Source organism: Caretta caretta, chromosome 13, assembly GCF_965140235.1.
Source record: "Caretta caretta isolate rCarCar2 chromosome 13, rCarCar1.hap1, whole genome shotgun sequence".
Lineage (NCBI taxonomy): Eukaryota > Metazoa > Chordata > Testudines > Cheloniidae > Caretta > Caretta caretta.
This window is the reverse complement of record NC_134218.1, coordinates 42,664,809-42,690,507: the sequence shown is the minus strand read 5'-3', so window position 1 is coordinate 42,690,507 and position 25,699 is coordinate 42,664,809. Positions and strand designations below refer to the sequence as shown.

Genomic DNA, 25,699 nt, shown 5'->3' with positions numbered 1-25,699 from the left:
TCGAGATACTTTGCTTTAAAATGGAAACCAGTTTCTACATAAGATCATTCGAGATTTTTGTGTAAAAATATGAATGAATAAATATAATTTAATTACTGGGTTTTTTTGTCTTTCAACATGTCTTGTTCAAAGTAATTTTGTGTTTCAGTCTCCTGCAGCAATGAAAATCTCAGAGGGGCAACCCGCCACTTTGCAGTGTAATTTCACCGCCGCTTTCACCAGCCCAAATCTCTTCTGGTTCCGTCAGTATCCGAACCGAGCACATATAGACAGCGCATCAATCTCCTGCTGAGAAGAACACGGTCACCTCTGGAACATTCTCATCAGTTTTTTCGACCATAATAAGAGGGTTCCCTTGAAGACTGAGGCTGTGTCCCTGCAAGGCACAGCCGCGTATCACTGTGCTCTGAGGTGCGCAGTAGGGCAGAGTTGCAGCTCTTGAGATACAAGAAGTGAGCGAGGGGCTCACACACACCGAGGGTGGCAGAGACTGTTTTCCTACCCGACCCTTTTTTATAACACGTCTCTGCCGAGTTCAGTTCCTTCTGCTCTTCCCATGTCTGGGAGGATCTTTCCGTTTCTATCCCTGTGCAGGGTTAGAGCCACCATGCTGTGCAAACCGAGCCCGATGCGTTATCGTCTCAGTTATATTTATGTGAATTAATATATGCATGAATTTACAACCTTTATGTAACAATATTTGTTGTCAATAAAACAAATCACCCACAAAACTTGGAAAATTGTACCAGGATTTCCTGCAGCTGGAAACATGGTAAAAGACACTGGGCGAGGTTCTGATCTGTGTCCCATCACCGCAACTCTGGTCTAACTCTGTCGGGCCAGGTTCTTAGCTGCTGTGAAGCGTTTCAGCTCCTCTGAAATCGACATCCATCCACCCAGGTCTCTCTTTGTGTCTGCCAGTCTCTCTGTTCGCCCAGCTTCTTATACACGCATGCCTCGCCAGGGAATCAGAGAGCCTAAGAAGTGCACTTCATGTCTAAACATTTTATCTATTGCATAGAGATAGTGACAGCTACAAAGAACCAAACCTTTCTGAAAGCTGGGGTGGCTGAGAGAGCCAGGAAACAGACCGTTTCACATAGAAATCAGAAGCAAACACCACTCCCCTCCCCTCATTTCCTCTGGGTTCGGGCACTGCACTGGGTTCAGATCCGCCCCTCTGGACTTTTCAGGGAGGCATGTGGGTTGGTTTATAGCATTCAGCCAACAATCCTGTTGCTTCCCTGTTGTGTTTTCGCCTCCTCTTTGTGACTCAGAGCAGAGTCCGCTAAACAATGGAAATGTGTTTTGTTCTAGACCTTTTTATACTCACTCTGTATCCAGGTCATTGAGCAGTTAGATTTGTTCATGCAGCCTGGCTCACTGCTAATTAAACACCCTCTCTCTCCTCCCCAAACCAGAAGCAATCCGCCACCTTTCTCCATTTCTCTGTAGCACTTTCTCCTTTTCAGTCTACCTACCTACATACCTAGTTTTATTCTCTCTCTTCCACAATCTCTTCTCCTCTCCCGGTTGGGCACTCCGCTTGTCTGTAACTGGTGCATTGTATTGACTTATTTCTTGTCCCTGGTGCTGCGCTGGGTGATTCGGTCCAGTCCAAGGAATCCCAGGTGTCTGACGTAGAAGGAGGCTCAGTAACATTCAGCTGTTCCTACAAAACCACCGGTTCTTCTGGCGTCTCTCTCTCCTGGTACCGACAGTCTCCTAACCGAGCCCCGCAGTACATTCTGTGGAGAGGGACGAAGCTGTACGGGGCTTATCGAGAAAATGCGGATTTCGCCCAGGGGAGGTTTTCTTCCCAGGCCGCTGACAGCTCCACAGCTCTGAGCATCGCAGCCCCGGAGCCGGCGGACACCGCGGTGTATCTCTGCGCCCTGCAGCGCGCACGGCCACAGAGCCACGCAGCGCATCTGTGCCAAACCCTCCCTTCCCTTCCCCTTCGCCGGCCCTGCCCTGGAGAGAGACCAGAGACGGGCGTCACATCAACACTCCTGTTGTAGCGACATTTGCATTTTGGGTAGATTTGTTTGGAAACTATTTAATTGCAAGACACTTTCCCCGAGAATATGTGTGTGGAGACCGGCGAACTCTGAAGTCCTGTGGTACGTGGTAAAACCGTGAGAAAGCAGCGCCCTCTGCTGGTTGAACAGATAAACACAGCTTGTCATTGGAAACCCTTCGACGCTCGGCATCTTCGGTTTCACTCGGGCTGTCGGCAAAGGCCGCAGAGGAAAGAGGAAAATGATTTAAAACCATTCTTTCAGGAGTTCTGGCTGGGCATTTCAAATGACGTTAACGGAGTTGGGTGCCTCATCCCATTACATTTGTTGTGATAATCCCAGACATTACTGCCGGTAAACATATTCATGCCCCACTGATTCCTGGGCCCGTCAAGAAATCTGAACAGTCCCTATATGAGTTAGAAAAAAACTCTCCTTTTTTTACAGCTAGGGAAACTGAGGCATAGAGGAGTACACATCCTCATACACAGACAGACTGCGGCAGAGCTGGTCTCTGAATCCCAGAGCAGACCCTTGTCCACAAGCCCATCCCTCTCTCCTTAACAACACTAATATGTCAGCTGCAGGCTGACCTGAAACCACGCTGTTCCGTGGATCTGCGGGCAGTTCCCCCAAACTCCTCCCTCTTCCTCTCCGTCGGTTTCTAGCTGCCCTTACAGACGTGAAATTTATATTCCTCTGAGGCAGCGGCAGTAGCTGGTAGTTTGAAACTTGGTCTGTATAGATAGAAGATACTATGGAAACATGTTTTATTCTCAGCATTTGGATATTTATCCTAGGTAACTGGGCTGAGATTTGAAAGAGGCCTCAGGAATCTAAAAAGAAAAGGAGTACTTGTGGCACCTTAGAGACTAACCAATTTATTTGAGCATCAGCTTTCGTGAGCTACAGCTCACTTCATCAGATGATCTTCAAACATCTGATGAAGTGAGCTGTAGCTCACGAAAGCTCATGCTCAAATAAATTGGTTAGTCTCTAAGGTGCCACAAGTACTCCTTTTCTTTTTGCGAATACAGACTAACACGGCTGTTCCTCTGAAACCTCAGGAATCTAGACACTCAATTCCCATTGAACCGTAAACCTAACCCTCTACTTAACCCTTGCCCTGAACTGTAACTGTCCCGCAAGACTGTAACCAAAAATGCGAATGCTACAACCTGACAGTTCACTCTCACCATAACCCTAAACCCTACCCCTGCCCTAGGGGGTGCAGAAGCACAGTCCGCCAGCCCAGTCTCTTCCCTAAAGAGCCTACAGTCTAAGGATGACTACCCGTCTCTGCCACTGACCTGCTATATGAGCTTGGGCAAGTCCGTTCTACTCTCTGTGCATGTTTCCCTCCCATCCCCTGGTCTGCCTTTCCCTACTGCCCACGTCATCTCTTAGGGGCAGGGAGCCTTGGGGCGATCTGTTTTTAAAGCACCAATGACGCTGCCGAGGGGGGGCCCTAGCCTCTTGCTGAAATAATCACAGTGCGGCACCAGCCTGTTTTGGAGTTGGGACACCAGGCCAAACGGATCGGCCCAGCCATTCCCGGGATACACCTGAGGGTAGAACCAGGCCAGTGCCCCATGTGCCGTACCCTCTGCTGCCCCCTAGTGGCTATTCCGCTCCACCCACCTTCAGCGGCAACCATCCGCTTTTCATTGACACCCTATTTTCACTCGCTTCCCCTCATCTTTTTTTTTTTTTAAATTCCCGATACAATTTTCGGTGCCTGATAGGGAGACAGGCTGGCTCTTCGCCTTGTTACCCTCTTCGGCCAGTGGCTTTTAACCATTTTTTTGCTTCCTTGATGTTGGTGTGTGCGCGCTACATAAGTATTGCTTAACCCAGGAGAGCACAACAGAGAGGGAAATCCATGAACTGTAGGGACAGAGCCTTAACTGTCAGAAACGGGACCAGCTGCCCCGGATTTAAATGCAGCTCCAGTGATTTACATCAGCCATTTACACAGCGGAGCTATGGCCAGTTTGCTCCAGCTGGGGAACCAGCCCAGTGACTCTGATGGAACCCAGTTAATCTGCACCAGTGGAAGATCAGGCCCAGGGCACTCAGACGCAAAACCCTTTCCCTCCCCCACCCACTTGAGCAGGGTAAATGTACCGATTTCCTTCCAACCTGAAGGCCACCCCTGGAGGCTGAGCGGTGTCAGAGCTTCACCTCGTCCAGCCACTTCACTCTGCAGCTGGGTCCCTGACAATGAGCCTGCACGTTTTGCTGCTGGTGCTGGCTCCAGGTATTCAAGGCTCTGCTCTGAGCACGGCGCCACGGGTTGGGATTTCCAGGCTTTTCTGAAAGAAAGGCACTCCGATACCATGGGGATGGGAGCCCGTGGGTAGACAGACGGACAGTGCAGAGGGGAGGATGCACAGATGGTGCAGAGTGAGAGAGAGACAGATGGAGTCGGGAAAGACAGCACAGAGGGAAGGTGGATGGAAGGACAGAAGGACAGTGCAGAGGGAAAGATGGGCAGATGGACAGGCAGCGCAGTGGGAGGGAAGGGTGGACGGACGGACAGACAGCAAGAGGGAAGGGTAGATGGATGGATAGGCAGACAGCGCAGAGGGAAGGTGGATGGATGGACAGACGGACAGTGGAAGGATAGGCAGATGGACAGGCAGAAGGGTGGATTTTCGTTTGCTTGTTTTCTCACTTGTCTAGACAGAGGTGCATGTATTTTTCTGTCATTGCTGAGCAAGAAAACCTGAACTAAAACCAACCTCCTCCCCCCAGGTACTTTGGCCCAATACACGGTGACCCAGGACCGGTCCCAGGCCCCTGCCCATGAAGGAGAACCCATCCAGCTCAACTGCTCCTACACGGGCACCGAGTACAGTGTGCATTGGTACCGCCAGCCCCAGGGGCGCCAGCCGCGGTTCGTGGCCTCCCTGTCCTCTAGCGGCAGAGACACCCGAGAGAATTTCACCATGAGCCTGGACACCAAAACCAAAAGCAGCTTCTTGTACCTGAACAGCAGCTGCCTGGAAGACGCCGCGGTGTATCTGTGCGCGCTGGAGCACCGTGCGAGATGAACACAGGCAGCCCGTCACAAAACCCTGGGTGGGGCAGGCCACAAGGACCGAAGAGAGGAGATAAGAGGAAGTTAGAATAGAACAGAGGATATGAGCACAGAAGAGAGGAAAGGGAAGTAGAACAGAGTAGGTGAGAGGCAATAAGAACAGAATGGACCGGAACAGAAGCTATGTGAACAGAATAAAGGGGAGAGAAGTCAGTAATTTAAGGAAGAACCTTGAAGAAACACCTGGAAAATTATAGACAGTCACATTTTCACCTTTTCGCCTTCCCCAGTTGCCTGGATCGGGTGGTTTTATATCACAAATAGCTTCCTTGCCCCACAACACTAGCAGATGGGGAAGCATTCTCTGGGGAGACAATCTGGTAACTCAGTAATTCCAATAAGAAAAGGAGGACTTGTGGCACCTTAGAGACTAACCAATTTATTTGAGCATGAGCTTTCGTGAGCTACAGCTCACTTCATCGGATGCATCTGATGAAGTGAACTGTAGCTCACGAAAGCTCATGCTCAAATAAATTGGTTAGTCTCTAAGGTGCCACAAGTCCTCCTTTTCTTTTTGCGAATACGGACTAACACGGCTGTTACTCTGAAACCAGTAATTCCAATGTGATTTTCCCTGTTGTTCAGGTCAGACAGTTTCAGACTGGAAACGTGCACACAGACATTCTCACACAGAGTCACACACAGGACACACTCACAGAAGTAGTCTCTCTCTCTCTCTCACACACACACACACACACTTGCACAGACATACACACTCACATAAGGATTCTCACATACCACACACACACTCCCTCCCTCCTAGACTCACACACACAAATAGACAGATTCTAACACACAGCCGGAAACCTACACACTGAAATCACACACACAGGCACACTCTCTGACATCTATCCCCCCTTCACACACACTCAGAAATATAGATATCTATGCCTACCTCCGTCACACACACACACACATTTCTTCTCAGAGGCAAAGAGATCCATGCACGATCCTAGATGATAATATCCTCGCTTGGACCAACTTCTGTTGGGGAGACAAGTTTTCCAGCTACACAGAGCTCTTCCTCCGCTGGGAAGCCGGTCTCTCCCACCAACAGAAGTTGGTCCAATAAAAGATATGAACTCACCCACCTTATCCCTCCAATAGCGTGGGCCCCACACAGATACAACAACACGGCACACTCCTAGATAAACCTGCCCCCAGAATGCAGCCCACACCCAGAGAATGTCCTGTGTCAGACTCAGATCTCTAGGCAAAGGGACCCAGTCCTGCCCTTCATTGCAAGGTCTGACAGACACCACAGCACCCATGAACTTCCTTCTGCTCATTGCACTGCTGCGAGGTATTACACCCTTTAGTTCTCTGTGTTTTGTTATTCTCTCTCACACACACACCCCAACACACCTTCCCCCTCACACTCATGCAGGATTTAAGAGCTTGGCGTCACTTGGTATTTTATTACTGCATTTAAGCCAATCCCGTCTCTTTGTGGTCAGCTCTACTGAGCACAACAGAGACACCTGCAGTTTGTAAAACTCCGTCTGTCTCCTGGTGGCTCATCTCTAGCCCTCCACTGCAAGGGGACTTCCAGCCAAACACCCGCCCCTCCCTGGGCCTGACCTCCTTTGGCCTCCCTCACCCCGTTTTCCCCACAGGGGCCCGCGGCCCATACGCCGTCACTCAGGACAAATCCGCTGTCTCCAGCGAGGGACAGTCCGCACAGCTCAGCTGCAGTTACCGGCGGGGAGAGCGGAGCATCCCTTGCTGCCAGCAGGTCCCGGGCGGTTCCCTGCCGTTCCTGATATTAAGGATCACAGGTGGCTGGCAACAGGGAGATTCCTTCACCAGGTCCTTGGAAACCACCAACCGGTGCAGCTCGCTCAGCTTCCCCAGCAGCCAGCCTGGGCCCTCAGATGTGAACTCGTGTGCTTTGTACGAGTGTGCTTTGAGGACAAAATCCACGGCAGCCTGTCCGGGAGGTGGGTATGTGCTTGCAAAGACTTGTAGAGCCCTTGGGCCTGTGTGGGGAATGATTTTACTCTCAGCCCTCACATACCACGGAGATGCGTGTCAGCATAGATAGATATTGCAGCAAGAGGGAGGGCTGGACAAAGCAGCGGGCAGGGTGGCTAAATGGATGCCTAGACCGATTTGCAGCAGGAAATCTAGATAGCTATTCTAGCCACAAGTCTCACAACATCCAGTCACAACTCCGCCCACTCACAACACCCACTTGCTCAGAGCAGTTCTACAAAGTGACTTCCTGGGACTCATTTCCTGGCTGTCTTAGGCTACCCCGTAATTGCTGAAGGCACCAAAGAGGCTCCTACTTCAGGAGGAGGAGCTGGTAAATTTGCCCCAGGGGGAGAAGTAAATCTACTTGTGAGGGGGCGGAACCTTCTGTACTGAACGGGGAACACCCGGCTATAAAGCTCCTTTGCTGAGGGACAATGGAGAGACCCTGGCTGCTGTTCCCACGGCTGCTGCTACTGCTGGTGAACATTCCCTGTAAGTCTCGGGGCAGGAAACGCTACAGATGATGCTGAACGTGATGGTGGATTTAAGAGACAAGAACTAATTCTCTGACTCTCCCTTTGCTTTGCTAGCCACGCACCATTCTCTGTACTGGAGTGGATGGGGATACAGGACTCCTGGGTTCAGTTCCCAGCTCTGGCCTGCTGGAGTTCCTTCCCTTTTGTGTGCCTCAGTTTCCCCTCCCACCCTTTGCTTGGCTATTTAATCTGTAAACTCTTTGGGGCAAGGGCTGTCTCTTATTATTGTGCCTTTGTGAATCTCGCAGCCAGCAATAATCTACGGCTAACCCCCTAACCCTAACCCTAGATGAGAGCAATCTAGGAATACAGCAATCTAGGAAAAGAGCAGTTGTGGGCCAGATTCAAAGCCCCTGGAAATGAAGAGAAACTCCACCGGGCTTTGCATCCGGCCAGTGTGTGAACTGGGCAGAGGTGCCCTGTCATCTATGGGGTGTGTCTTTTGCCTTCTGCCCGCAGGGGGGAGCTGCCAGGCCGAGGTGCACCAGAACCTGTCTGCGGTCACTCGGGAAGGGCAGAACAGCAGCATCACCTGCCACTACACGACGAGCAATTTCTGGAATTTGCAGTGGTTCAGGCAGCTTCCCGGAGGCCAGCCTGTCTCCCTGCTGATTCTGGTGTCCGATGGGAAACAAACCAAGGAGCCCAACCTCACGGCGGAGCTCGACAAGGGGAAGCAGCTGAGCTCCCTGCACATCAGAGAATCACAGCTGGGAGATGCAGCCACCTATTTCTGCGCCGTGGAGACACAGTGACACAGGAGCACTGGCAGCCTGTGCAAAAACTCCCCAGCTGGAGGGTAGCTGTCAGGCTGGCAGGCGGTACAACACCACCACCTACTTCTTACACAGTGCATCTCTGAGCGTGCGTCACCTTCCTTAACACGGTCAGCCCCCCACCCCCAGGTGAGGCAGGGCTGTGCAAGGATCCCCGTCGCATGGGTCGGGAGCTGAGACAGAGAGGCTGAGGAGGGAATGCACTTGGGGAATACCTCCTAGGGAAAGACCCCCAAGGGAGCGGCTCTCAACCTTTCCAGACTAGTGTTCCCCTTTCCAAGGGTCTGGTTTGTCTGGCATACCCCCAAGTTTCACCTCACTTAAAAATTACTTGTTTACAAAATCAGACCTAAAAATACAGACGTGCCCCGGCCACACTGTTACTGAACAATTGTTGACTTTCTCCTGTGTACCAAATAATTATAAAATAAATCAACTGAAATATAACGACTCTACTTACATTTCAGTGCATAGTATATAGAGCAGTATAAACGAGTCATTGTCTGTATGAAATGTTAGTTTGTACTGACTTCGCCAGCGCTTTTTCTGTAGCCTGTTGTAAAACTAGGCAAATCTCTAGATGAGTTGATGCACCCCCTGGAAGAACTGTGTACCCCCCGGGGTACATGTACCCCTGGTTGAGAACCACTGACCTAAGGAGCCTGGAGGTTTGGAGGGAGGAAGGAAATTAAAAGTTAAAATATAAAAACAAATGAACAGGGAGAAAAGAAAGGGAAAAGAAAAAAGAGTTGGGTGGGTTTATAGATACATCGACAGGGAGAGGGACAGACAGTCAGGCATAAGAAACAGAAATGGAGATACACAAGATACACCAGGGGCACAAAATAGCCCCCTTCCTTGGGGGAGCATGAGACGCTGAGGATTAAACCGAGGCTGATCTCCGGTTGCCACAGGCTGCGCCCTACAGCACAAGGCTGAGACAGAGGCAGAGTGTTTGTGCAGAACTGGCTCTGCCCATTCCCATGAAGCCCAGCTCTGGGGATCCCCCCTTCGCCCAGGGGGAGGCAAGTCAGAGCGTTAAACCCAGGGGAAAGGGAACTATTTAACACAGACACAAAACATAGAATCATAGAATATCAGGGTTGGAAGGGACCTCAGGAGGTCATCTAGTCCAACCCCCTGCTCAAAAGCAGGACCCATACCCAATTAAATCATCCCAGCCAGGGCTTTGTCAAGCCTGACCTTAAAAACTTCTAAGGAAGGAGATTCTACCACCTCCCTAGGCAACGCATTCCAGTGTTTCACCACCCTCCTAGTGAAAAAGTTTCTCCTAATATCCAACCTAAAACCTCCCCCACTGCAACTTGAGACCATTACTCCTTGTCCTGTCCTCTTCCACCACTGAGAATAGTCTAGAACCATCCTCTCTGGAACTACCACTCAGCTAGTTGAAAGCAGCTATCAAATCCCCCCTCATTCTTCTCTTCTGCAGACTAAACAATCCCAGTTCCCTCAGCCTCTCCTCATAAGTCATGTGTTCCAGACCCCTAATCATTTTTGTTGCCCTTCGCTGGACTCTTTCCAATTTATCCACATCCTTCTTGTAGTGTGGGGCCCAAAACTGGACACAGTACTCCAGATGAGGCCTCACCAATGTCGAATAGAGGGGAACGATCACGTCCCTCGATCTGCTCGCTATGCCCCTACTTATACATCCCAAAATGCCATTGGCCTTCTTGGCAACAAGGGCACACTGCTGGCTCATATCCAGCTTCTCGTCCACTGTCACCCCTAGGTCCTTTTCTGCAGAACTGCTGCCTAGCCATTCGGTCCCTAGTCTGTAGCTGTGCATTGGGTTCTTCCGTCCTAAGTGCAGGACCCTGCACTTATCCTTATTGAACCTCATCAGATTTCTTTTGGCCCAATCCTCCAATTTGTCTAGGTCCCTCTGTATCCTATCCCTGCCCTCCAGCATATCTACCACTCCTCCCAGTTTAGTATCATCCACAAATTTGCTGAGAGTGCAATCCACACCATCCTCCAGATCATTTATGAAGATATTGAACAAAACCGGCCCCAGGACCGACCCCTGGGGCACTCCACTTGACACCGGCTGCCAACTAGACATGGAGCCATTGATCACTACCCGTTGAGCCCGACAATCTAGTCAACTTTCTACCCACCTTATAGTGCATTCATCCAGCCCATACTTCTTTAACTTGCTGGCAAGAATACTGTGGGAGACTGTGTCAAAAGCTTTGCTAAAGTCAAGATACAATACATCCACTGCTTTCCCTTCATCCACAGAACCAGTAATCTCATCATAGAAGGCAATTAGATTAGTCAGGCATGATCTTCCCTTGGTGAATCCATGCTGACTGTTCCTGATCACTTTCCTCTCATGTAAGTGCTTCAGGATTGATTCTTTGAGGACCTGCTCCATGATTTTTCTGGGGACTGAAGTGAGGCTTACTGGCCTGTAGTTCCTAGGATCCTCCTTCTTCCCTTTTTTAAAGATTGGCACTACATTATCCTTTTTCCAGTCGTCCGGGACTTCCCCCGTTCGCCATGAGTTTTCAAAGATAATGGCCAATGGCTCTGCAATCACAGCCGCCAGTTCCTTTAGGACTCTCGGATGCAGCTCATCCGGCCCCATGGACTTGTGCACGTCCAGTTTTTCTAAATAGTCCCTAACCACCTCTTTCTCCACAGAGGGCTGGCCATCTATTCCCCATGTTGTGATGCCCAGCACAGCAGTCTGGGAGCTGACCTTGTTCGTGAAGACAGAGGCAAAAAAAGCATTGAGTACATTAGCTTTTTCCACATCCTCCATCACTAGGTTGCCTCCCTCATTCATTAAGGGGCCCACACTTTCCTTGGCTTTCTTCTTGTCGCCAACATACCTGAAGAAACCCTTCTTGTTACTCTTAACATCTCTCGCTAGCTGCAGCTCCAGGTGCTCCTACATGCCCAAGCAATATTTTTATACTCTTCCCTGGTCATATGTCCAACCTTCCACTTCTTGTAAGCTTCTTTTTTATGCTTAAGATCTGCTAGGATTTCACCGTTAAGCCAAGCTGGTCGCCTGCCATACTTACTATTCTTTCGACACATCGGGATGGTTTGTCCCTGTAACCTCAACAGGGATTCCTTGAAATACAGCCAGCTCTCCTGGACTCCTTTCCCCTTCATGTTAGTCGCCCAGGGGATCCTACCCATCCGTTCCCTGAGGGAGTCAAAGTCTGCTTTCCTGAAGGCCAGGGTCCGTATCCTGCTGCTTACCTTTCTTCCCTGTGTCAGGATCCTGAACTCAACCAACTCATGGTCACTGTTTCCCAGATTCCCATCCACTTTTGTTTCCCCTACTAATTCTTCCCGGTTTGTGAGCAGCAGGTCAAGAAAAACTCCCCCCCTAGTTGGCTCCTCTAGCACTTGCACCAGGAAATTGTCCCCTACGCTTTCCAAAAACTTGCTGGATTGTCTATGCACCGCTGTACTGCTCTCCCAGCAGATATCAGGAAAATTAAAGTCACCCATGAGAATCAGGGCATGCGATCTAGTAGCTTCCGCAAGCTGCTGGAAGAAAGCCTCATCCACCTCATAGGTCCGGTGGTCTATAGCAGACTCCCACCACTACATCACTCCTGTTGCTCACACTTCTAAACTTAATCCAGAGACACTCAGGTTTTTCTGCAGTATCGTACCGGAGCTCTGAGCAGTCATACTGCTCCCTTACATACAGTGCTACTCCTCCACCTCCTCTGCCCTGCCTGTCCTTCCTGAACAGTTTATAACCATCCATGACAGTGCTCCAGTCATGTGAGTTATCCCACCAAGTCTCTGTTATTCCAATCACGTCATAATTCCTTGACATTACCAGGACCTCCAGTTCTCCCTGCTTGTTTCCAAGGCTTTGTGCATTCGTATATAAGCACATACTAACAGTGACAATGACAGGGGGATTCACTTCAATATGTGTGTCTCTTGCCAGGAGGGGGAAGCATTTGTAATGAAGAGGAAGGAGATTGAGATTAATCAAAAAGAACAGGAGTACTTGTGGCACCTTAGAGACTAACCAATTTATTTGAGCATAAGCTTTCATGAGCTACAGCTCACTTCATCGGATGCATACTGTGGAAAGTGTAGAAGATCTTTTTATACACACAAAGCATGAAAAAATATCTCCTCCCACCCCACTCTCCTGCTGGTAATAGCTTATCTAAAGTGGTGCTGGAAATGGTCCAACTTGATTATCATACACATTGTAAGGAGAGTGATCACTTTAGATAAGCTATTACCAGCAGGAGAGTGGGGTGGGGGGGGGAGAGAAAACTTTTTGTAGTGGTAAACACCCATTTTTTCATGCTTTGTGTGTATAAAAAGATCTTCTATACTTTCCACAGTATGCATCCGATGAAGTGAGCTGTAGCTCATGAAAGCTTATGCTCAAATAAATTGGTTAGTCTCTAAGGTGCCACAAGCACTCCTTTTCTTTTTGCGACTACAGGCTAACACGGCTGTTACTCTGAAACCTGAGGTTAATCAAGTTGCACCCGTCTCTTGTCTCTTTGCCCGGCAGAGAGCAGCTTTTCCCCTAAGACACCAGAGGCAAAGGGAAGGAGGACTTGTGGCACCTTAAAGGCTAACGAATTTATTTGAGCATAAGCTTTCGTGAGCTACAGCTTATGCTCAAATAAATTTGTTAGTCTCTAAGACTCCACAAGTCCTCCTTTTCTTTTTGCAGCGACAGACTGACATGGCTGCTACTCTGAAACAGAGGCAAAGGGTTATGCCAGGGCATGGTTCTATTTTAGTGAGACTAAGGGCTTGTCCCTGATTGTCTGGGCTCACAGTGTGAGAATAAAGTGTGTGATTCCTCCAGCAAAGAGGGCTGCAGACAGATTTTGCATCACTGTCCTGGAGGCAGGGAAAAAGCTCCATCCCCTGGCCTCAGTGCGCTGAGGGGTAACCCGGAGCAGCAATGGAAAGGCAGCTGGCATTCTTGTCAGCGATACTGTCCATTCAGTTCTAGGGGGAGTTTGTCTGTCTAGACTGTGAGCTCATCATGGCGTGGGCTTTTCCACACTGTGTTTGTGCAGTGCCTGGCGAAACAGGGCCCAGATCTCAGTTCCTGGGGGTCTCTGCAGCATCCGTCACAATGCCTCACCCCCCAGCTCAGTTCAGTTCCATTGTATGTTTGTGGAGGTTTTGTCTATTGAGCTCTGGGGGACAGGAATTGTCTTGTATTCTGTGTCTCTACAGCGCCTGGCACAAGGGGCTCTGATCTCAGCTGGGTCTCCAGGTGCTATAATAATAATTCATAGAGTTTAATGCCAGTAAGGACCTAGCCTGTTCTCCTGGGCAATGAACAGGCCATGGAGTTGCACTGAGTTACTCCAATACTGAGATAATTATAATGTGGGGATGAGGAAGGTCTGGTGCTTTAGCCATTAGACTGGGCTCAGGAGACGTGAACTCATTTCCCAGCTCTGCCACAGACTCTGTGGTCTTAGGCAAGTGACTTAGGCTTGGATTTTGCAAGGAGGCCAACAGCGTCAGGTGCCTGAATCCCTTTGAAACTGCAATATGCATTGAGTGCCTGGCTCCTTTGGAAACCCCCTCCCCTGTCTCTTGGTGCCTCAGTTCCTCAGAGCAGTTCTAGTCCCTGATGACCCAAGAGGCCTCTGCATTCTCCAGGAGATGCTGGGCTGAATATCACAAGAACGGAGCAGGCACTCAGCTGGTGCTTATCAGGGGAGGTTTGCTGACTTTGATGGAGCCACACAGATTTACACCAAGGCCCAGAATATTAAGAGATTCTGATTTATTTTGGCTGATGAAGAACAGCGATAAGGAGCAACTGCTGGGGAAGATGAGGGGCTGATGAGAACCGAACAAGCTCATCTGTTGCTTCTCCATTTGCCTTTGTCTACAGGGGTGAGCTGCCAAATTAAAGTGGATCAGAGTCCTCCATCTCTGACCAGATCTGAAGGGGAGATCTCCACTCTGACCTGCAGCCACTCGGGCGCAGCGGCCTGCTTATGGTGGTACAGACAGTTGCCTGGGGAAAGTCCTGCCTTGCTGCTGAGCCTGTATGAGGATGGGAACGTTACCCAGGGACCAGATTTCATAGCTGAGGTCTTGGAAAGGGAGAGACAGAGCCATGTCACATCAACGGTTCTCAGCTCGCCATTTCTGTGCTGTGGAGACCCAGTGAAACAAAGTGGCCATCCTCCTGTACAAAGACTTTAACTGCTGGGGGCAGTGTTGCGTCTTGAAAGAAGTGCATTGGAGAGGAAGTTAATTGCATAGGTCTCTGCAGTGAGTTTGTGTTTTGTCTGGGAGGGACGGGCCTTGCTGTTGATAGGGCGAGAGGGGACGTGTCTTGCCTCTAAAGCAGGAGAAATGCAAGTTGTTAGGGGGCTTATTCCTTCACCCACTTACTTCCCTGGTCCTTCTCGCATGAACAGAGAGCAACAATACCCGAAGTCCAAAGGTGCAAACAATTCGATGTTTATTGGGGTGAACTTCCAGCAAGCATGATTCCAGTTTCCTTCCTTAGTATCCTCCTTCCCAGCTCTGACACCACAGAGCCTTACACCTGTGTCCCTGTTCCCATTCCTGCCCTTAGCCAAACATGATTCCAACTTCCTTACTCCCATTCCCTGTTCCCATTTCCCCCTTTAGCAAAACATGATTCCAATTTTCTTACCCCCATTCCCTGTCCCCATCTCACACACCCACATGCCCACCCCCACCCACCCCCCTTTACTTCCTCATTGACTACAGATTATATAGTAAAACTTGAGTTCTGCTTAGCTATACCTTAACCAATCATTTTCCTGAAATTTAACGAACCAATCCTAACATATTGTAACATGATTATGTAACCAATTATATCCCACCACCTCAATTAGTTTACACCCAGCAAAATTAATTATACAGCAGACAGGAACAATCACAGAACCAGACAGAGATTATACAGACAAACAACAGCAAAGTGGGAACTATAATGACAAAACAATACAGAAGTGAGGATTTCACATCCCAGCTATTGATAAGTGAGTTCTTGCCAGACAGGATGCTATCAAACTAAGTTTCCTTTTACATTTTCTAGGCACTTCCCTTTCTCTGGAGGTGATAGGAATACAATCCTGTCCTGATAGTGCCTAACAGCCCAATAGCACCTTATTTCAGTGTGACTAGTTTGGAATGTGAGGAGGTGACCGGTCGCTTCCCAGCTTATGGCTGCCTCTGCTGCTTAGCCAAAGGTCTGAGCCTAAGCACAGGGCCACAAACTGTCACAGTAAGAGAAGGCCCTTACACTGGCAGACAGTGGTTTTGATTCTTTCTTTTATACCTCTATCACTAGCCAAGTGATAAGAATACACCTAAATTCTTAGAGTATAGGCCTTTACAGACAGGCCTGAATATCTATATCCTAACACAAGTAGATTTAAAAAGCTCCAGGAGAGGACGGAGAAGCCTGCAGGTGATAAATACATGAGGGGCCAGGAACCCTTCTAGGACATGGGTCACAGAAATGAGAGGGAGCACAAAGAAGAGGTGTCCTGGGGCCTTACTAGTGATCCTGGTCGTTCACCTTTACTGTAAGTCCTGCCGCTTTTTAAACCCTTTGATTATAACAGGAGCCAAGATTCTCAGAAGTGATGAGTGATTCTGGGTGCCTCTGTTTCATAGATTTTAAGGCAGAAGGGAATACTGTGATCATTTAGTCTGACTCCCTGCACCCCAGACAATGTCACCAGTGATTCCCGCATTGGGCCCATGCTCTGTGTGGATCTGGAGAAAGACATCCAGTCTTGATTTAAAGACTCCTAGCTGGAGAATCTACCCACTTCCTTAAGAAAGTTGCTCCGATGGCTAATCACCATTACAGAGCTGGCACCTTATCTCTAGCCTGAATTTCTCTAGCTTCAGCTCCTGCCATTGGGTCTTACATGTCTTTGTCCGGTAGATTAAACAGCCATCTACTCATAAATCTCCTTCCCAGATAGATGCAGAGAGACTGGGACAAAGTTACCTTTTAAGAATTATTACAAGAATGGCTTAAATCATTCTTGTAATCACAAACTAGAGCATTGCCCTATAACTGATGTTCCTGAGCTCAACATTCAAAAACCAGTTGGAGAACACTTCAATCTCCCTGGTCACTCAATAACAGATTTAAAAGTGGCAAAGTGTCCTGTGGCACCTTATAGCCTAACAGACGTATTGGAGCATAAGCTTTTGTGGGTGAATATCCACTTCTTTAGATGCCACCCAGGTGCCACTGGACTCTTTGCTGCTTTTACAGATCCAGACTAACATGGCTACCCCTCTGATACTTGAGATTTAAAAGTGGCAGTTCTTCAACAAAAAAAGAAAAAAAAAAAACCTTCAAAAACAGACTCCAATGAGAAACTGCAGAACTGGAATTAATTTGCAAACTGGACACCATCAAATTAGGCTTGAATAGAGACTGGGAATGGATGGATCACTACAGAAACTAAATCAATTTTTTAGTCTCTAAGGTGCCACAAGTACTCCCTGTTCTTTTTACAAAAGCCAATTTCACCTTGATAAATAGTCACACCTTCTTGTCAACTGTTTGAAATGAGCCACCTTGTTTACACTGGCCTCATTAACACTATAAAAGTGATTTCCACTCCTTCTTGTCAACTGTTGAGAATTGCCTAATTCCAACTTAAATTGAATCGGCTCATTAGCACTGACCCCCCACTTGGTAAGGCAACTCCCATCTTTTCATATGCTGTGTATTTATAACTCCCTACTGTAGGGTGCACTCCACGCATCTGATGAAGTGGGTTTTAGCCCATGAAAGCTTATGCCCAAATAAATTTGTAAGTGTCTAAAGTGCTACAAGGACTCCTTGTTGTTTTTGTATTACCCTAGTGCCAGGGAGCCCGAGTCATGAACAAGGAGCCCATTGAGCAAGGCGCTGCCCAAACACGGGACAAGAGATTCCCTGTCCCAAAGACCTTACAGGCTAATTAGCCTAGGCTACAGATCACACTGAATTCCATGCACACGTCATTCTTGGGATCAGAGTCTTAAAGTCACCTCAAATCATTCCTGTAGCTCTTTTCTGGCTGGCTGGGGACACTGCCTCTGGTAATTAGACTCTTTACCATGTCTTATGCTGGGCACCCAAGAATCACGAGTCACTTTTGTGAATCTTAACCCAGGGGAGGTGATGACTGCCAGAACAATGTGAAAATGATGCATTCTTCTGTTCTCCTGGGATTTAGGGATGATGGAGGGACCTGTTTAATTGATTATTCTGTTTATAAATCTAAATTCCCTTTCCCACTAGGTGTAAGTTGCCAGGTTAATGTGGCACAGAGCCCGCTGTCATAAAATCATTGAATATTAGAATTGGAAGGGACCGCAGGAAGTTATCTAGTCCAACCCCCTGCTCAAAGCAGGACCAATCCCCAACTAAATCATCCCAGCCAGAGCTCTGTCAAGCCAGGCCTTAAAAACTTCTAAGGAAGGAGATTCCACCACCTCCCTAGGTAACCCATTCCAGTGCTTCCCCACACTCCTAGTGAAAAAGTTTTTCCTAATATCCAACCTAAACCTCCCCCACTGCAACTTGAGACCATTACTCCTTGTTCTGTCCTCTTCCACCACTGAGAATAGTCTAGAACCATCCTCTTTGGAACCCCCTTTCAGGTAGTTGAAAGCAGCTATCAAATCTCCCCTCATTTTTCTCTTCTGCAGACTAAACATCCCCAGTTCCCTCAGCCTCTCCTGATAAGTCATGTGTTTCAGTCCCGTAATCATTTTTAAGAGTAGCAGCCTGTCAAGGTTCCTTCCCCACTCTGAACTCTAGGGTACAGATGTGGGGACCTGCATGAAAACCTCCTAAGCTTACTTTTCCCAGCTTAGGTTAAAACTTCCTCAAAGTACAAACTATTTTACTCTTTGCCCTTGGACTTCCACTGCCACCACCAAACTTTATCTGGGTTCCTGAAAAAACGTAGTTTGGAAACGTCTTTCCCCCCAAATTCTCCCAACCCTTGCACCCCACTTCCTGGGGAAGGTTTGGTAAAAATCCTCACCAATTTGCATAGGTGACCACAGACCCAAACCCTTGGATCTTAGAACAATGAAAAAGCATTCAGTGTCCTTACAAGAAGACTTTTAATAGAAGTAAAAAAAGAATCACTTCTGTAAAATCAGGATGGTTGCCTAGGGGATTTGAACACCCAGTTCTGGTAGAGGTCAATGGGAGTTGGGCACCTGACTCCCCTTTGAAAAGAACTAAATATTTCTGCACCCGCTTATGCACTTGGCCACAAGGGGGCAGCCCTCACAAGGTGAAGGGCCCTGAGCGAAGGAGTTCTCCGCAGGGACACACGGCTGTGATGGGAGAGAAGGGGCTGGTCGCTGATTGGCTGGGCACACGAGGGGGGAGAAGGACATGTCCGATCCCTACAGCAGAGGAGACCTCAACACACGTGCCGGCCCCAGGGAGAACTCAGCAGCGTCCCCGCGCCCTGGGGTGTCAGTGAGCGCAGGGATGGGGAGGTTGCGGGGGCTGTCCTGGGTGATCCAGCTAATGCACCTGTGGGGTAAGGGCTGGGGAGACAGAACCCCTGGTCACTAGCAGGGAGCCGGGGCTGTATTTTATTGACTGTGTGGTGGGGAAGAAGGGAGTGAAATGGAGAGATCGGTCAGTCTATCCACCCACAGCCTAAAAAGAAAAGGAGTCCTTGTGGCACCTTAGAGACTAACAAATTTATTTGAGCATAAGCTTTCGTGAGCTACAGCTCACTTCATCGGATGCATTCAGTGCATCCTGTCTTTCTTCCCACCCTGTCCTGCGATTGCCAGGGGCAGGTGGCTCGGGGCAGCGTCTGACTTGGTTCCCCCTTGTCTCCGTTATTCCCAGTGGCCAGCGAGCAGCTCTCTGTGGAGCAGAGCCCGGAATGGCTGGATGTCTCTGAGGGGCAGAATGGCACCGTGACCTGTACTTACTCGGAAACCATCAACAGCTTACACTGGTACCGGCAGGCTCCCGGGGAGCGGCCCCTTTTCCTGCTGATGCTGTTCGGCAAGGGGAACCAGACACAAGAACCGAATTTCACTGCGGATCACGATCCGGGGCAGAAGCGGAGCTCCCTGCACGTCCGCGGCTGCCGGCTGGGGGACACCGCCCGCTACCTCTGCGCCGTGGAGACACAGTGACACAGGGGGCAGCGTAGCCTGTACAGTAACTGTGGGTGTGACCCGGGAGGGGGCTGCGGGGCGCTGGGGGCGCGCCGGGCGGTGTGGGACTAGCCTCATAGAGCTGGGGGAAAGGATTTACAGCTCTGGGGAGGGGGAGGCTGGTCTGGTGGTTAAGGGATGGGGTAGGTCTCCTGAACCCAGGGGTCAGTTTCCCGCTCTGTATCCCCCATTCCCAGCTCTCGGGCTATAGATGTATCTATCCCTTCACCCACGGGATTTTCTTTCTATCCGCCTGGGCATCTTTCAATACAATCTTTCTTAACTCTGCGTGACCTTGGGCAAGCTACTGAGACGAGCTTTCCCCAGGGAGCTTAAGGAAGTCGGGTTCCCCCAGCCCACTACGAAATGGACCTCTTAGTTCAAATTTATACGGTGGTGGCTGATAAAGCCACGGCCAGGTTCAGTCTCACTGTACAGACAAGGTAGCGGAGGAAGACAGTGGCAGAGCCAGGAAAAGAGGAAGTGATTTTCAGAACATCTTATGAGAATTAGGTGCCCAAATAATATGATATCTAGGTGCTTAACTCCCTTAGGATCGTTTGAGAACTGTGAAGCAAGTGATATATTTCCACTGGGATCTGCACTCAATTCCTTTGTGAGGGGAAATCACCCAACTGAAAGGATTTTCTGTCACGCTGGGGGAGGGTCCAAGAGGATGCTCTACTGCGACCTGAGGTACGGATTTGGCCACTAGGGGTCAGCGTTTAGCAGTGTAACCAACACACTAAGGTTGCGCACAGGGACGCACGGCTGTGATGGGAGAGAAGGGGCTGGTCGCTGATTGGCTGGGCACACGAGGGGGGAGAAGGACGTGTCCGATCCCTACAGCACAGGAGACCCCAACACACGTGCCGGCCCCAGGGAGAACTCAGCAGCGTCCCCGCGCCCTGGGGTGTCAGTGAGCGCAGGGATGGGGAGGCCGCGGGGGCTGTCGTGGGTGATCCAGCTAATGCACCTGTGGGGTAAGGGCTGGGGAGACCGAACCGCTGGTCACTAGCAGGGAGCCGGGGCTGGATTTCATTGACTGTGTGGTGGGGAAGAAGGGAGTGAAATGGAGAGATCGGTCGGTCTGTCCCCCCGCAGCCTGTCTCTCTTCCCACCCCACCCCGCGGTTCCCGGGGGCAGGTGGCTCGTGGCAGCTTCTGACTTGCTTCCCCCTTGTCTCCGTTATTCCCAGTGGCCAGCGGGCAGCTCTCTGTGGAGCAGAGCCCGGAGTGGCTGGATGTCTCCGAGGGGCAGAATGGCACCGTGACCTGCACTTACTCCAGCGCTATCCAAAGTTTACACTGGTACCGGCAGGCTCCCGGGGAGCGGCCCCTTTTCCTGCTGATGCTGTTCGGCAAGGGGAACCAGACACAAGAACCGAATTTCACTGCGGATCACGATCCGGGGCAGAAGCGGAGCTCCCTGCACATCCGCGGCTGCCGGCTGGGGGACACCGCCCGCTACCTCTGCGCCGTGGAGACACAGTGACACAGGGGGCAGCGTAGCCTGTACAGTAACTGTGGGTGTGACCCGGGAGGGGGCTGCGGGGCGCTGGGGGCGCGCCGGGCGGTGTGGGACAGAGCCCCGTGGGCAGACGGGGACAGGAGTTTATAGCCCTGGTGAGGGGGAGGCTCCCTAGTTAGGGCGGTGGGAGGGGACCGAGGAAACGTGGTTTCGGCTCCCAGCTCTACCGGAGGTGGTTTGACCTTGGCCATGAAGGCAGCATTTCCCCAGGAGCCCCAGGGAGCGGTCGATGCTTCTATGCCCGAGGCCTCACCTCTCGTGTCCGGGTCTGGTGTGACAGGGGACTTCGCCTGGCTACTTCCTTGGCTGCCGGGTCCATTCCCGGCTGTGTTTTCTCTGGGCTCCAGGCTCCAGCCAAGTCATTCAGCAGTTCACTCCCCTTTCTGGGCTAACAAATGGGGCAAATTAACGTCCTCAGCAACTGTCCAAACAGCTTTTCTGCCCCTGCCTCCTCTGGACCCACTGAAGTCCTCTGCTTCTTGGCCCTGCTTCCTCTTCTCTCTCTTCTTGCCCAGCATAATGCCCTGCCGCTTCCCTTCCCCAGGGACTCCAGCAGTTAAGCTCCGAGGAACTCCTCGCTTCTTTCGGGCCCAATCTCAGGGATCCCCCTCAGGAGCAGCCTGGGTCTCTGTCTCCTGTTGCAGGCCCTATCTCAGGGACCCCCCCCTCCCCACAGGAACCTACCCTACAGTCTACGGGTAACTCAACCTGACAACCACATGCTCTTCCTAGGGAGGGCCTCCCCTCACACCTCTCTCCAGGACCGTCTCTCCATTAATGAGCGCCCTGCCCTATTTAAATAGTGCTCTGCCTGCCTCACCACCGCAACTGGGGCTTGGGGCGGGTCAGCCTTTCTAATTAACCCCCATTAGGTCACTAATGAGCCCTTATGTTGCCTGGTCATGAGAGAGCTGGTAGCTGAAGCTAGCTTGCTGCAAAGGGCCGGCCAGCCTATGAGGCTGCCCAATCCCCTTTGAAACTTTCTTATTATTGCTAAATTGGGTCTGGTGGTGCTAGGTGTCCTACAAAGAAGCGACTCGTGCAAGGTCACATAGGAGGCCAGAGCCAAGACTGTCAGAGCATTTTATAGGAATTAGATGCTTATCTCCCATAGGCACCTTGGAAAAAATCCAACCCTAATCTCCCTGGGTTTCAGTTCCCCATCTGTATAATGGAGGTGGCGAATAATACTTTCTCTGTCTGTCTTTTCTATTTAGAGTGTAAGTTTCTTAGAGCAGGGACTGTCTCTATATATCCGTGCAGTGCCCATCAAAAGAAGGCTCTGCTCTCAATTGGGCTTCCAGGTGCTATTATAATGTCAAAAGACAGCAAATGGTACCAACAGCAGCTCTGAATGTGTAATTCGTTTTCATATATGCTACGTGACCAAAGACCAGATCAAAGGCAAACATTTTTTAACAGTGAGGGTAGTTAACCATAGGAACAACCTGCCTAGGGGTGTGAGGGATTCTCCACCCCTTGAAGTCTTTATATCGGATTTGGATGGGACACCTGATAATTCATGGGATGGTGTGGGTGACTCAGGGCTGGCCTCAGTGCCTCAGCAGGGTGGTAGGGGGCGCTGTGCTGCAGGCAGCAGGGTGGGGGCTCTTTATGGGGCTCTCTTCCCTGAGAGCTAGTGCTCACCCCAGTGTGACACTAGGGGGCGCTGTTCTGCAGGGGGCAGGTGGAGGAGCTCAGGCGGGAGGGCCCCCCTTTTTATAGAATCATAGAATATCAGGGTTGGAAGGGACCTCAGGAGGTCATCTAGTCCAACCCCCTGCTCAAAGCAGGACCGATCCCCGACTAAATCATCCCAGCCAGGGCTTTGTCAAGCCTGACCTTAAAACTTCTGGGGAAGGAGATTCCACCACCTCCCTAGGTAACGCATTCCAGTGTTTCACCACCCTCGTAGTGGAAAAGTTTTTCCTAATATCCAACCTAAACCTCCCCCACTGCAACTTGAGACCATTACTCCTTGTTCTGTCATCTGCTACCATTGAGAACAGTCTAGAGCCATCCTCTTTGGAACCCCCTTTCAGGTAGTTGAAAGCAGCTACCAAATCCCCCCTCATTCTTCTCTTCTGAAGACTAAACATCCCCAGTTCCCTCAGCCTCTCCTCATAAGTCATGTGTTTCAGTCCCCTAATCATTTTTGTTGCCCTCCGCTGGACTCTTTCCAAATTTTTCCACATCCTTCTTGTAGTGTGGGGCCCAAAACTGGACACAGTACTCCAGATGAGGCCTCACCAATGTCGAATAGAGGGGAATGATCACGTCCCTCGATCTGCTGGCAATGCCCCTACTTATACATCCCAAAATGCCATTGGCCTTCTTGGCAACAAGGGCACACTGCTGGCTCATATACAACTTCTCGTCCACTATAACCCCTAGGTCCTTTTCTGCAGAACTGCTGCTGAGCCATTCGGTCCCTAGTCTGGAGCGGTGCATTGGATTCTTGCGTCCTAAGTGCAGGACTCTGCACTTGTCCTTGTTGAATCTCATCAGATTTCTTTTGGCCCAATCCTCCAATTTATCTAGGTTCCTCTGTATCCATTCCCTACCCTCCAGCGTATCTACCACTCCTCCCAGTTTAGTGTCATCCGCAAACTTGCTGAATTGCAATCCACACCATCCTCCAGATCATTTATGAAGATATTGAACAAAACCGGGCCCAGGACCGACCCCTGGGGCACTACACTTCATACCGGCTGCCAACTAGACATGGAGCCATTGATCACTACCCGTTGAGCCCAACAATCTAGCCAGCTTTCTATCCACCTTATAGTGCATTCATCCAGCCCATACTTCTTTAACTTGCTGGCAAGAATACTGTGGGAGACTGTGTCAAAAGCTTTGCTAAAGTCAAGGAACAACATGTCCACCGCTTTCCCCTCATCCACAGAGCCAGTTATCTTGTCATAGAAGGCAATTAGATTAGTCAGGCATGACTTGCCCTTGGGAAATCCATGCTGACTGTTCCTGATCACTTTCCTCTCCTCTAAGTGCTTCAGAATTGATTCCTTGAGGACCTGCTCCATGATTTTTCCAGGGACTGAGGTGAGGCTGACTGGCCTGTAGTTCCCAGGATCCTCCTTCTTCCCTTTTTAAAGATGGGCACTACATTAGCCTTTTTCCAGTCATCCGGGACCTCCCCCAATCACCATGAGTTTTCAAAGATAATGGGCAATGGCTCTGCAATCACATCCACCAACTCCTTTAGCACTCTTGGATGCAACGCATCCGGCGCCATGGTCTTGTGCTCGTCCAGCTTTTCTGAATAGTCCCAAACCACTTCTTTCTCCACAGAGGGCTGGTCACCTCCTCCCCATGCTGTGCTGCCCAGTGCAGCAGTCTGGGAGCTGATCTTGTTCGCGAAGACAGAGACAAAAAAAGCATTGAGTACATTAGCTTTTTCCACATCCTCTGTCACAAGGTTGCCTCCCTCATTCATTAAGGGGCCCACACTTTCCTTGACATTCTTCTTGTTGCTAACATACCTGAAGAAACCCTTCTTGTTACTCTTAACATCTCTTGCTAGCTGCAACTCCAGGTGTGATTTGGCCTTCCTGATTTCACTCCTGCAAGCCCGAGCAATATTTTATACTCATCCCTGGTCATTTGTCCAACCTTCCACTTCTTGTAAGCTTCTTTTTTATATTTAAGAGCAGCAAGGTTTTCACTGTTAAGCCAAGCTGGTCGCCTGCCATATTTACTATTCTTTCTACACATCGGGATGGTTTGTCCCTGTAACCTCAATAAGGATTCTTTAAAATACAGCCAGCTCTCCTGGACTCCTTTCCCCCTCATGTTATTCTCCCAGGGGATCTTGCCCATCAGTTCCTTGAGGGAGTCAGAGTCTGCTTTTCTGAAGTCCAGGGTCTGTATTCTGCTGCTCTCCTTTCTTCCTTGTGTTAGGATCCTGAACTCGACCATTTCATGATCACTGCCTCCCAGGTTCCCATCCACTTTTGCTTCCCCTACTAATTCTTCCCGGTTTGTGAGCAGCAGGTCAAGAAGAGCTCTGCACCTAGTTGGTTCCTCCAGCACTTGCACCAGGAAATTGTCCCCTACATTTTCCAAAAATTTCCTGGATTGCCTGTGCACTGCTGTATTGCTCTCCCAGCAGATATCAGGGTGATTGAAGTCTCCCATGAGAACCAGGGCCTACGATCTAGTAACTTCTGCGAGTTGCTGGAAGAAAGCCTCATCCACCTCATCCCCCTGGTCTGGTGGTCTATAGTAGACTCCCACTACGACATCACCCTTGTTGCTCACACTTCTAAACTTAATCCAGAGACTCTCAGGTTTTTCTGCAGTTTCATACTTGAGCTCTGTGCAGTCATATTGCTCTCTTACATACAGTGCAACTCCCCCACCTTTTCTATCCTTCCTGTCCTTCCTGAACAGCTTATATCCATCCATTACAGTACTCCAGACATGTGAGTTATCCGACCAAGTCTCTGTTATTCCAATCACATCATAATTCCTTGACTGTGCCAGGACTTCCAGTTCTCCCTGCTTGTTTCCCAGGCTTCATGCATTTGTATATAGGCA

At 49.9% G+C, this 25,699-nt stretch overlaps 3 gene segments (V, D, J or C); all 3 read left to right on the top strand.

Annotated features, from left to right (window-relative positions):
• The first annotated feature begins 3,980 nt into the window (after positions 1-3,980).
• On the top strand, positions 3,981-5,077 carry LOC142068774 (T cell receptor alpha variable 30-like). The segment is given in 2 exon segments: positions 3,981-4,281; positions 4,779-5,077. Coding segments are annotated over 2 exon segments (336 nt in total).
• Positions 5,078-7,251: 2,174 nt separating this feature from the next.
• LOC142068773 (T cell receptor alpha variable 21-like) lies at positions 7,252-8,814 on the top strand. The segment is given in 2 exon segments: positions 7,252-7,593; positions 8,097-8,814. Coding segments are annotated over 2 exon segments (354 nt in total).
• Positions 8,815-19,710: 10,896 nt separating this feature from the next.
• Positions 19,711-24,783, top strand: LOC125629016 (T cell receptor alpha variable 27-like). The segment is given in 2 exon segments: positions 19,711-20,595; positions 20,811-24,783. Coding segments are annotated over 2 exon segments (348 nt in total).
• Positions 24,784-25,699: the final 916 nt, after the last annotated feature.